Raw genomic sequence first — 13,093 nt, 5'->3', positions numbered from 1 at the left:
TTTTTTTGATTTACTAGAATAACAAGGTTAAAACTTCCTGTTTTTTTCCATGATGTCTATCTGGACCTCTGCTGTTGCTTTGCACCTTCATATTCTCTAGTTAGGCGCACCAGGCAAAGGCCAAAGGCCAGGCTGTAAGGAAGCTAGCATGAAGTTTAAAATTGCAGCTTTGTTTTACAGAATATTTAATGCATGGCCACCCATCCATGAAAGGAAGCCACCTAAATGGCTCACTGGACCAATATGGTATGGCAAATACCATCATCCCAGTTGCCATCTATTTTTTGAGCTGCTGTAAAGTTTAGTTCAGCACTAAATCGCTTTAGTACTGAGCTTTAAAATGCTTTAGCAGCTCAGAAGCACTTTGGCAGCTCAAATGCTCTTCATGAAGCACCCAGCATCCTAAACCGCTTTAAGTCTAAAGTACCCTAAAAAAAAAAATAAAATGCAAATGGAAACATGTCCAGCAGCACATGCTCAAATACATACGTCAAGAACAAAGGACATGGTGCTCTTCTTGGATTTGATGGGTTTGTCTGCTTCCAGGAAGACCTGAGTCCTGGCCAACACAGAATCTAGCATTTACAACATTTATAAGTGTAAAGAACTTTTTATTTTGAGGGACCACCAGTTGTGTGGTCCAAGTATAGTCTCTACTCTCAGTCTGAATGGCTGAAATGACTAACTCGTCTACCTTTTGGAAAACTCATTTTGAGGCTGAGACCAAGTATCTTCACCATACCAAGGGAATGGCAAACTCCTGAAGCATGTGAATTACATTGATAGCTTTCTCTTAAATTTATTTGTAGCTCATCAATAGGCCAAAAGCAATAAAAGGAGTTATAATTATTACTTTGACTTATAAACGGTTTGGGTTACAAAATACAACATTTGGCTTCCATCAGATTTTAGATAATGAACAGTTTTTAAAATTCGTCTCTGTTTTGGAGAAGGACTGGCTGTGAAAAAGGGAATTTTGGTTGTTCCTGCTTACTATTTCTAATGAATTTCTGTATCTTAGGTACCTGGTTTTAAAGGTAAACAAACCAATTGACAATTGGATCTGTCTTGTACTCATAATGCTAACATGTCAAGCTGTGTTTGATCTCACTGGTACTTGTACAAATCCACTGCCTTTGCGCTGGTCACAAATGCACAACTGGTCCCACAGTTGGATTTTATCACCCCAACACCATTAATCACAGGCATTGACTTTGTAAGGCTAGAAGCAGGGGCAACAAAGGATAAAAATGAAAATATGTTTTGACCTGCAAAGTAAGCAAGTTTGGCATAAACATGAAAATACATGAGAAAAGCCTGAGCAAAAGGTAGTTAAGACCCCTCGAGAAGACTGGTATTTTAATGTAATAGCATTATCACAACATGCTAAAGGCAAATTGGCAAGTAAACCATAAAAAGTCAAGCCATGCAGAGCTCTGGATGGTATTGGCCGTTTGTGCTTCAGAGATCATATCTTTGTGGAGTGGTTATTAACATGAATTCCACAGCTGTCAGCACTCAGCTGAAGTGGAAGGTAGCTGCTGTCAGGACATTTGTCAGTGATGGTTTCCCTGCCATGGGATTTGTGTCCCAAACTAGACCCAGAGGAGAGGAGTCCACTGCCCGTAGTGGCACAGTCAATCCTCTGTTCCTTAGATCTTGTCACTCAGATCTTGTTTCTCAGTGATTTTCTGTTTACTGGCTTTCATGGAAAGGTTCAGAAAGGCATGATTCACTTGAGCTCTCTGGCTTTGGTAGATTCTCTGTGCTTGCATTTCTAAGGTGTCCCTCACTGTTACCTATACCAAATGCCAGCTGAACTCATGGAGCTGTAACTCTCTGGACACAGGATGAGAACACTTAAGCATCACATCTAGTTTGAAATTAATGTACAGATGCCCCTGCTGCCTTTAGAGCTAGCCTGCTCCCTCTGCCAACCCCTCGACTTAAAAAGCTATCCTGTGTGGGATGCTTTAACAGCCCACACAGGGCTGTGGGTTACAGGACTTACTTCCTTTATAACCTATCTGTACAAATAATTCTGCTGTAGATCATTCCCCCAAAATCCTTATCAGGACATACTATGGTTACTCATTCCCCTGGTATCAGGATCATTTGTAATCTAGTCACCTTCCCCTTTGGACAGACTTAGAACTGCTCACACAATCCACCTCAGTGACAGTACAACTATCCACTACTCATTTGTAGTGTATTAATTTTTGGTCTAGATTTCTACTTTTCGTCTGGCTTTATTTACCTGTACATACATGGGTAATTAATCTGAGCCTTGCTATTTTTATCACATCACTACAAAGCATGTTCTTTTACCTTTTTTTACTTCATTTGGCAGTCTTAAGTGGCTGATGTCATTTGGAACAGCTTATTTCTACCATTTCTTTCCATCTGTTTCACTTAATTTAGAGTAGACAGGGCTCCAAACTATTACAATTCCCAAATTAAAGCAACGATACCAGCCTTCCTGAGTATGAGTACATGTCAGTTCTTAGGGCTGCTGTGATACGCCAGGGGCTGCAGGCAAAAGACTTTGGCTTAATTACATCCTTTTGAGCAGCTGATATTTCCCAACATCCTGACTTTCCTTCCGTAGTAAGAACCAAGGACACTGAACAACTCAGTATAAATAAGGGCAAGATTTGTATTGTCCTGAAAACAGAAGGTTTCTATATGGTAACCAATACAATCCACAGCTGAAAGCTACAGCTGTGACTGGCAGAAGGCCTACCTGCTTATCTGAGAAATTAACCTGTATAACCTGCTCTGTTTCTTACATTGTTGGATGTCTTATGCTTTTCTTTCGGCCTGCTGTTCCCATTCTTTACAACAGAAAAGTTGTTGCTGTCTCCTTGCAGCATGACTCCACGAGATCACATGAGAAAAATGTCTATCCTGGGGGAACAAGGAACACTAGAAGAAAAGCACTTATACCGATTAGCAAGTGGCATGGCAGCAGGAGGTAAGCAGGAAGAAACCTAACTGCGCATTTGTTTATAGGATTGCTAATATCTGTACAATGCACAAGAAACAGACAGTAAAAGGTTTAATGTCTTTAAAAGGTATTTGAAATTTATCTTAGGAGTACCTGAATAAACATTTCTCTTAAGGTAGTTAAAAGTCAACGTGGGGGATTCTTGGCATTCAGAATTTGACCAAGAGACGCTAAGCATCTGGACGAAGAGTGAAGGTCACACAGAACCTCAGCAACAAAAGCCATAGCTGGACATTATGAGGTTCCGGTTCACTACTGCAGGCTCTTCTTTCTAGAGCTGCTGTCTCATGACGGGGCAGGTTTCAGCTAATAAGATTTTTCGAAGAATAAAACTGTATTAGAAATGCAAACTCTCTCAAGCAGAGAACTTAACATTCCTGGCTATTCTCTTCTGCTTCATAGTGTTACATGAATTATTGTTAATTGTAAATTGTCCTTTTGTACACTTGACTGTGCACATCCTGTTTATTTTTACTGCAGTTTGATTGTATAAATCTACATTATTCAAACAAAGTGGTTAAGGTGGCAGTGGAAACATCTTTTTTAGTCGCCGCTATTAAAAAAAAAAAAGTGTGATTTGCTAACATACTAAAATGCTGGCACAGAGGAAAAAGCCTTTTTTTTCTGGTAAAGTTATACCACAGACAGAATCACTTTCTAATTTACTACATTGATAACAGAACTGTATATGCTTTGTGGCAGAACTGCGGCAGCGGCAAGAGATGCTAATGAGAAATCAGTTGATGGCAGTAAACCCTCAGCTAATGGGCGCAGGCCAGCAGAGAATGCAGGCAGTTCCCTCCCAGTTTGAGCCTCGACTGGTAGACAGGTATTTTGCACCACCTCTCTATTACAACACTGCATTTAGAGAATAACCGTACATGTGCTGTACCAGGGCATATCAAGATCTTAGATTATTCTTAACTAAACTGTGTCCTTTGTGTGTCCTCTCAGAGATGTGTGTGTCCTCTTTGTGTGTTTATGTCCTCTCAGAGATCTGTTACCTTCGACTGAAATGATGGCATCAGCTGACCCAAGACAAATCCATATAGCGTCCCACCTTGGACCCACAGTCCCACAGCACGCAAACATGCCCAACATATTGTCCAACCGTGTTTACCCAGGCCCAGGTAACAAAGCATTGTCTGCATCCTGAAAAGTGATAGCATGCAAACAAGAAAGCAAACTGCACCTACTAGTTTTTCATAGGGTTATCAGTAGTGTCAATAAACAGTTTTTCTTTGGAAAAAGAGCCTCACTAAAAGAAGTCTGCCTACCAAAGATTCTAAACTGTGCCAGTGTAAGTCTGAACACATCCATTTTAGCTTTTGCTAAATACACTGTTTTCAAAATCATTTGCATGTTTGTGTACTCTCCTTTTCCTTTTGTATTTTCAAAGCATTTTCACACCTAAACAGAAGGCTGTAGCTAAACAAATGAGTCCAACCAACAACACTTTTTGCTACATTTAACTCTGTCTGTTTTAAAAGACTACTTTACTGATCATATTCTTTAATCATAATATCACATGCCATTGTCCTCATGCAGGGCAACTACAAGTCTTTTTAATAAAAGCTCAAAATTACAGGGCACAGCTCTAAGGGGAAGGCTACATATCACAGCATGGCAACACAACTGGGGCACACATATCATGTTGCGCATAAATGTACACAAACTTATAAGTCACTTTATACAAAGAAGTCACATCTTAAAGTTCCTTTTTGGGGATAAGTGAATAAATTCTCAATGCCATATAGATCTATAAACAAAAATTTCTTGCTTCAGCTTTTCCCGCCCACTAATGTGGATCTCAGAGATTCCCTCAGGAGAAAATGTAATTTAAAATTACATGGCATCTAGGCTGAAAACAGTCTTGAAGGAGCAGGTTTGCTTTGCTTAACCGTTGGTTATTCTTTTCGGAGCAACTATATGTACTTCAAAGACATAAGTCACCAACTACAGATCTGATCCTGCAAACACCTGATGCTTCCTGCTTCTACTACATATTCCCAAAGCAATGAATACAAATTAAGCCACATCAGCTTCCTGGTGAAGCACATAGTTCAAGTCTTAAAAAGCTTTTTAAAGTGTCTCCGCATTGCTTTGGGTTTGTGCATTTGCCTGAGGGAACAAGCAAATTTTCAAGATTTTTTTCTCCTCTCCCTTTAAGGATATAGCTTTCTGCAACCAGAATCCATGGAAGCTGTGGCCAGAAGACAGGAGCTGGTTCAAAAGCAAAATATTGCCAGGTAATCAATAGTAAACTTTGTTCTGAGGTGCATGCCAGGATTAGGGCAGCAAAGGCAGCTGGAAATTACTGACTCACAGACTTTTTGTGGGTTTTTATTTACAGTGATTGAGATACTTTTTCAAGTCACCCAGAGAAGCAGAAGACCCTTAGCTTTTTAGGTCTGAAGCTACTAAACCTTCTGCTTGTCCCTATTCTGCTTTTAGCCTTAAAACAATATAAGACAAAGAAACAAGCAAGCTACAAACTTCAGCCCCAGCCCTTGAACTCTGGATCCAAACACCCTGAAGTTACAAAAAGTCAGAAACAAATTCAAACTTTACAGCTGTGTGCTATCACACACAACGTTTTAAGCCTCTACAGCTGGGCGCTTGGGATGATTAGCTATATCTCCACCCTACCAGGGTAGACAGCTTTCCTAGTTTAACCAAACAGTCTGAATGTCAGGCTGAATAGAGAGAGTCCAGTTATTTGTACCGGTTTCAGTGTAATTAGTAGATGGTTAAGTAACCACCAGTGGCCTCTCTCACAGCCACACCATTTCCACAGAGGAACTCGTACCTTCAACCACTCCTGCCCTGGGCTTCAGCACACAGTACTGAGCAGCAGCAACCCTCACACAGTAAGAGTAACAACAAAGAACAGATAAATTCTGAGTAGGCATCTCAAGAGAATTATGACAGAAGTGTTTTGAGCTCTTCAGTCAGCAGAGCTTGATTACAGAACTCCTCCAAGCACAAGATTTGCATCAGCAACGCATTTCATATAGCTCTTGCCACACGGCAAAAACACTGAGAAGAACAAGTAAAATAGGAAGCAGGAAGCATGATCATCACATATACCCTAAGCCACTTCAGAGCTTGTCCTACCTGTTCAGGCTCTTCCCTCAGCCCACCAAACCCAGGAAAACTCCAACAGAAAAGAACTCAGCCTAAACCCAGAGGATAACATTTTACCCCAGTCTTTTGCCATCCTGGCAATTTCCACTAGCTTCACACTGCTTTCTGTAGCACATGACACCTCCAGAGCCATACTTATTCCTTTCATCCTTTATAGAAATCAGATGTTGGCAAATAATCTCCCGCCCTTGCTGTAGCTGTGCTGCTGGGCGCCTGGGCCCGAATCCTTGTTCTCCAAGGCACTCTGCCTCATACCAAAGCTCGGTGATCTCCCGTCTGCTTGTCCTCAGAGAAGCAGACTATCTTATCTGGAGGAGCAGTCAGGAATGTAATGCTCTTTGCTGTTTATCCCCACCTCAAGAGCTGTGTGCAAGTAATAACAATTGGGCAAAATGTACAAGGACGTGGTACATAGACAAAACACTTCCACTGGATCTCTGAAAGCAGAAAACTAGTAATTCGGAGGTTGTAGCAAAGATGAAAAGAGGGCAGAGAAAAAGCCCTGAATGTTATGGAGTGATTAACTCATTCCTCCTTGCAACAATCAGTTTTCCTGACAATTTTACATTAATGAGAAGTCTCCTAAAAGTCAGGCTCGCTCTGACCTGTTATCCTCATCGCAGTGTTAAGAAAGTGAGATCGGTTGAACACTTAGCACCAGGATCTCACCCTTTTCATGCTCTCAGAGCCATGCTCAGGTGCCAGGCACTATGGAGAGTTACTCAAGAGACTTACTCTCATTAGCTTACTCTGAATGTATGCACAGGTTCCATAGATAATATAACTCTAGTTCTATTGTTTATATATCTATAATAATATCTATATAATAATTATATCTATAATTTACAATATCACTGCCATTTTCCAGTTTTCAGTGTAATTTTCTTATTGGTTATATAAATTACTTATTTGCTTTAGTCTTTGACCCTTATGACCCTGGAGACAATTTTCCAAATCCCAGCTGAGCATAATCACTGTAATAAAGCCTGGGTTGTCAATATACATATAACAGTTTTTTTATCTGAATTATTATCCAGAGGCATCATATGGAAAATATATTTTCTCTTCCTTTTAGTTTACTATATGTATCTGGCAGCACACTAAATATAGCCAGGTTTGCCATTCCATCTGCAGTTTGTGACCTCTCACACATAGCAATATAGGGGAGAGAGAAAAAAAGCAGTACTCTTACCTATTCAGTTCTCTGAATTCTAATCTGCTACTGAAGGTGATGAAGGAACTGAGCTGCCCTAACTGCTTGTGCTCTGTGTGTCTCTTAGAATGGAAATGGAGATGAGTGCTATTTTTCAGCAAAAAGAAATGGAGAAAGCTCATCGGAAAGGGCTACTGGGCCTGGAAGCACCTTTCCTTTACCATGGGATGCCAGCTAGTCCCATTGCTTTCCGTGGCAGGCACAGGCTACCTGAAGGCCATCTTCCCAGCGACTTATATGTTCACCGAACCACCCTTGATGAAATTCATGGCAACGCTATGCTTATGGCAACCAGCCCGTACCCTCCAGTCAGCACTTTGCAAAGGGAGAGGGGACGTCGACCAGGGAGAAGAGCTGGAAATCACAAAGCTGCAGACTGTAGTGCCAATGGCACAAAGAACCAAGCTGATGACAAAACTACAGACCCTGCTTCAGCTGTAGTGGATGATGAGAAAGACGACAAGAAAGAAGCAGAGGTGGAGACACCAAACAAACATGAACAAAGCAAAAACCAGACTGAGCCACCTGCAGTTGCCAAAAACTGTAAAGAATTTGAACAAGGCTTGAGAAAAAACTGTACTACTCATGAAATTTCTGCTGAAACCAACAGCTGCAGCAACACAAATGAGAAGGAATCTAATAGCTCCTGTGCTGCTTTTGATGACAAGTACATGTACCCTTCTGCAATCCCATTCTCAGCGTTACCATATGGATTTCCAGTACCCAGCAATCCATTGCTACCTTCAGGTTTGTGAGGTCTCCAGATTACAGTTAGTGGCATGTTGATATTATTTATTTTTATTAATTTGCTCTCTTATTTCTTCCCTCTGGTTTAAGCAAATTTTTGGTGTGATTGATAGAGTCATGGCAATTAAATATAGAATTAATATGCTGCAAATAGTAAAAACTTGGTAAATCCAAGTTAGCAAAGGTAAAGAGTGGTTTCCCTACCTGCAAAGTGCTGCTTGCTGGCATAATGGAGGTTTCAGCATCTTAGGTAGCAGTGCTTTACTTTGCGGGACAACACAATTGCACAGCAAGGAGTCACAAAGCAGCCTCCTAACTGTTTCAACCCTCTATGCCATGCACTATACCACTGTAGGATGTCATCCTGTGTTTATGTCAGTCCCTGGGGACAACACACCTATCATCCCTAAGCTGTCAAATTAGGAGGACTTTGAGGTTCTCCACAATTCTGTTACGTTTTACATTCTTTCGTCTCCTTCTGGTGGTTGGGGAGAAATGTAACAGCGTTAAATATACCCCTGTGTGTGTCAAACAGGACAAGGAATCCCCTTAGAAGCTGCACTCATTTAGGAATAAACATCCCTGAGACCTGACCTCTCCAAGAACAGAGCGTAAGACACAGGCCTCTCCAGCCACTGTGCAAGAATCATTGTTTCCAAAGCTTTGCAGCTCTTGTTAAAGGCACCAGTGCCATTGGATGAGCGCTGCAAAACTTCCCATTACCTGAAATGAGAACAGGCTGGGGTGTTAGGCCAGGATCATCTACCAAAGACATATGTAACACTGAAAAACATACAATGCACATTAGGTATTCAGTTCCTGTCGGCAAAAGGATTTTCAATTAAAATTCAATAAAAACAAAATTGCCGAATGAAATTGTGAGCTACCCTCTCTCTTCTGCCCACAACTTTACTATATGTCCTTCTAACTCACAGTAGGCATTATGGGCTAGCAAAGGCCTACTGAAATATTAGTCAAGTCAAAATAACAGTAAAGTCTAAAGAATCAGAAGCATTGGATAATGTACTCATTAGAGAAAATACCACAGTATGTTTTGTATGTGTGGTGACTGTTACATACAGTGCCAGCAGTAAACAAAAGACACCACCAAAAGAAAACCCTCCAGAATCAGCTACTACTGATTATCTCGTGATTTTGGTGTCTAGGACTCCTGTATCTGTCTGTGACTGCACATTGCTGTTAGTATATTAGGTTCTGGAGAATTGTAAAAATTCTCATGTTAACAGTCATTTCCTATTAATTTGCCGGCAAAGTCCTAAAAACATAACATTTGTGTTTCCTCCTCAAAGGAGCACATGGCCTGATCCTGAATGGAGAAGACATTTCTTCCATTGAAGACATTCGCAAGTGGACTGTTGATGATGTATACAACTTCATCATTAGCCTCCCAGGCTGTTCAGATTATGCCCAGGTGATTATAGACATTCAACACATTTTCAGGTCTTTAGGAACATCTAGATTTAAAGGTCATCAAACAAATGTCAATGCTAGAGGTTGTTGAAAAGTTACAAATGTAATAGCAGTTTTTACTGTGCTTCAACACACAAAGCCACCTGCTTCTTAAAGGGAAAGTCAGTCCATGCTCTGAGAGGTTACACGCACTTCTGCTGCAATCTAGAGTCGTTGGTCACAACACATACCAGGAGGACCAGCAGCAAAACAATAGTATAAGAAAAGTATCTTAATTTTTTCACTCCACGTGCCCCACACAGTTTTTTATGCAGATTAAAGCAATTTTGCATTCTTGGATATTGGTATAACCCAACAACTGTCTCTGAGCTCTTACAGGCATCATTCCATTTGAAAAATTAAATATCATTAGAAATGCAAGCAAAGAGGTTGAAGTCTTTATATTCCTGGTAGACCCTTATAAAGATCAATACTATTCTTTCATTGGTAGCAAGCTGCTCACTTCCTAAAAAACCCAAAAGAATTAACTAACATTGAAACATTACAAAGTTCCCGCTTGCCAAGGACAAGTAGATAAGCTAAAGGCAAATGTGCTGATATCCACGTACCCAAACAAGAGACCTCATGCTGCAGTTAAGAGATAAATATTAAGATAAAACACTAAAATTATTATTTCCTCCTTTTGTTGTGTATGCCTCAGGATTAAGCATAAAAAATAACTAGTGAAGTTTGTTTTAGCACACCATGATGTGTTTTATCATTTCATAAGATATTTAAAGACCACGCTATTGATGGAGAAACCCTCCCACTGCTAACAGAGGAACACCTCCTGGATACAATGGGATTAAAACTCGGACCAGCATTAAAAATCCGCTCTCAGGTATGATCATTAAATGTATGCCAAAATGGCAAATCCCAGAGACATGAAAGAGTCAGAAGCGAAAGGGATGAAATTTTTCAAAACTAAAACACTGACAAGGTAACTACTGTAGTATTAGGAGAAGAGAAATTACTCCAGCATAGTTTGCTTTTGCTCCTCTGCATGTTACAACGGCATGCAGCGAGACACTAAGGGGAGGTGAGGACTGTCAGTCTGAGAGACACTTGAAGTGGAGTCAGGATACAACAGCACTGGAGACTAGGCAGAGGTTGGAAATGGAAAAGATGTGTTTGATGAACTAATTCAGTTTCACTCCTGTTTTCCCTTCACAGCTGGTAAGAACTGCTCGGATACATACTTGCTTTTGCTTCAACCTGGCTTTTAAAACATACCAAGTAGAGGCTTCTATAGCCTTTCTGTGAATACAGTCTTACATGTTTCACGGACAGGCTGTCCATGTTTAAAGTTTTCTGCTCTTAATTTCATCCAGTAATATCAACTCTCTGTGTGTTTCTGTTGTTGCCTCGTTCTTTTCCTTTTCTTTAACCCCTTGCTCTCTCTCACTTCTCTCATTAAAACCACCTTCCTTGCTCCTGGCTGGCTCTGTCCCATGGGTGCTACAGCACCTACAGAGCAGGAGAAGCCTGCTGTCCGGCCCAGCACAGTAGACCATTTCCCAAGCTAAGTATTACCAAGCTCCCTCCACAAGAACCTGGGCCTAGAAAAATATAAGAGAGGGAAAACGGAAGAGATTTTTTTCACTGTTGCTAACCACTGACAACCCTTGGAGATGGCTGGGATCTCCTGGATGTCCCTGGCGTTGCTACCTGACAGTGATGTTTAATGGCTTTAACACTGTCTCAAGAAGCAATCGCTGCAATTGTGCTTTTTGTCTTTAAAGGTGTCCCGACGTCTTGGCAATGTGTTCTACATGATGAATCTTCCTCTGTCCGTGCCCCTGCCACCTGCTCCAGGCAAACCCTCAGATCAGCCCTCCGACATAGCCTCCCCTCTTCACTGCAACAGCAGTGGCGATACACTGGATAGTCCCTGCTCTCAAGACCCAGAAACTTCAAAAGCAGTGGAACAGATCGTTTCAGAAAGCAGGGAAAATCCATGTGATGCAGCTGGATCTCAGGCTGACTTCCAGGTGATCGCTTTTCAGAAAAGTTGAGCTGAGTCCAGGACATAAAATGTTTTTAAACCATGCAGGAACCTCTAGTTACAAAGTGTTTGAGAAGATAGCTACAGTCCGAAACCTCTGTATGACTGGGGCTGAATGAAATAATAAGCTGCAAATGCAGCATGAGGAATTACGGTATATGAAAAGCATTAAAAAAATGCAACTACATGTTAGTGCAATTACTTTCAAGTGCAATTCATTGAAAAGAACACCAGTACAGTTAACAGGTAAATTTAATTTTTCATTAAAGTCCAGTGTGATTACTGAAATATGTCAGAGACTCAGAGTGCGCTGTCTGTCTTACGGTGTGTTTCTGCTGAGAAACTACAAGGAAAAGTTACAGCTTCCACACATAGCTGACTTCTGCTTCTGTTGAACAAAATTTATGCAGAATTCATTGGGAGAGTATGGAATTACTTGCAGAACATAGAGAAATATACCCTAGACTCAGCAATTTGAGTTAATTACATTGCTATTCTAGAACTAAGCCTTTCTAAGTGCCTGGGGAGGGTATACAGGGTATAGATTAGATACACGGATTAAACCCTGGACATGAAAATACCGTGTGCAGCAGCAATTTTAATCATTCTGAGGCATTCTAATCAACGGGGTTTGAATTTGCTTTGGGTGATTGCACAGCTGAGTTGAGGTTAGGAGGAAGCATCAGCAGACTCTGCCATGAAGACCAGTCAGTGGGACAGTAAGGTTCCTGCAGGCAGCAGGCTCAGAGCCACCCGGTTCCTTCCAAACTCTGCCACAGCAGCCTTCCCCTCAGCTCACCTGGGCAAGCCATAGAAAGCCCTTCGCTCAGCAACACGCTCAGTGTTCTTCATTTTAGAAGAGGCCACCCATTTTAGCCTGAAAGCTCCTTTTTCTCTGCAACAATACAGTTTCTCCTCACTTCTGACACTGTGACTCATTACCTCAGCAAACAAGAACCACAAAATAGAGTTTTTAGCTAGTGATAAATCCCCAGCATTTTATTATGCTTTCTGGGTGAATTACCATTGCTCCCTCTTTAGGGGTTTGGTCACACACTGGTCTTCCACTTAGGCTTTGGAAGTCAGTATACTACAGTGCCGTCTTCCATGCTCCTCCTTGCAAGAACACTTATTTACTCCAAAGGACACACAAATACTTTTGATAAAATTAATTTCTGTAAATTGAGGTTGATAGATTGCAGATCTGCTGTTTATTGCTACTTTAGATTCTCTCCCCTTAGTTTAGTTTGTGTGGCTTCAAGTACTTAAAAACCAAAAGGTACGCTGCTGTTTAGATTGTGAGTGTTTAAAAGAACTACAACAGCAATATTAATCTTGGACTGCAATTAGTTTGTCTCAATTAATTTCAAAAAGTGTTAACCTCAGTTCTCTTCATTAACTTTTCTACATTTTTTTCATGGCTTTAAAACTTAGTAAGGCAGCTTGGAGAGTTTTATGTTGAATTTGGTAATATAAATGTTTACTTTTTCAGATTTTGGATGAA

The 13,093-nt window shown here is 40.9% G+C and overlaps 1 protein-coding gene across 1 annotated transcript; it reads left to right on the top strand.

The window, feature by feature from the left end:
- Positions 1 to 2,871: 2,871 nt before the first annotated feature.
- On the top strand, positions 2,872 to 11,599 carry SAMD7 (sterile alpha motif domain containing 7). The gene is made up of 8 exons (XM_074590678.1): positions 2,872 to 2,974; positions 3,710 to 3,836; positions 4,001 to 4,137; positions 5,178 to 5,256; positions 7,435 to 8,114; positions 9,425 to 9,546; positions 10,315 to 10,425; positions 11,327 to 11,599. Exons 1-8 carry the CDS (start codon positions 2,872 to 2,874, stop codon positions 11,597 to 11,599), a joined length of 1,632 nt encoding a protein of 543 aa, XP_074446779.1.
- The last annotated feature ends 1,494 nt before the right edge of the window (positions 11,600 to 13,093 follow it).

Source organism: Larus michahellis, chromosome 6, assembly GCF_964199755.1.
Source record: "Larus michahellis chromosome 6, bLarMic1.1, whole genome shotgun sequence".
NCBI classification, from domain to species: Eukaryota; Metazoa; Chordata; class Aves; order Charadriiformes; family Laridae; genus Larus; species Larus michahellis.
Note: the sequence above shows the minus strand (reverse complement) of the source record. Positions and strands in the feature narration are given on the sequence as shown.

Coding starts and splice junctions, on each gene's coding strand:
- SAMD7 (XM_074590678.1), top strand. CDS start 2,872: ATGACTCCACGAGATCACATGAGAAAAATGTCTATCCTGGGGGAACAA. Junction 3,837..4,000: donor GAGCCTCGACTGGTAGACAG/GTATTTTGCACC, acceptor ATGTCCTCTCAG/AGATCTGTTACCTTCGACTG. Junction 5,257..7,434: donor CAAAAGCAAAATATTGCCAG/GTAATCAATAGT, acceptor TGTGTCTCTTAG/AATGGAAATGGAGATGAGTG.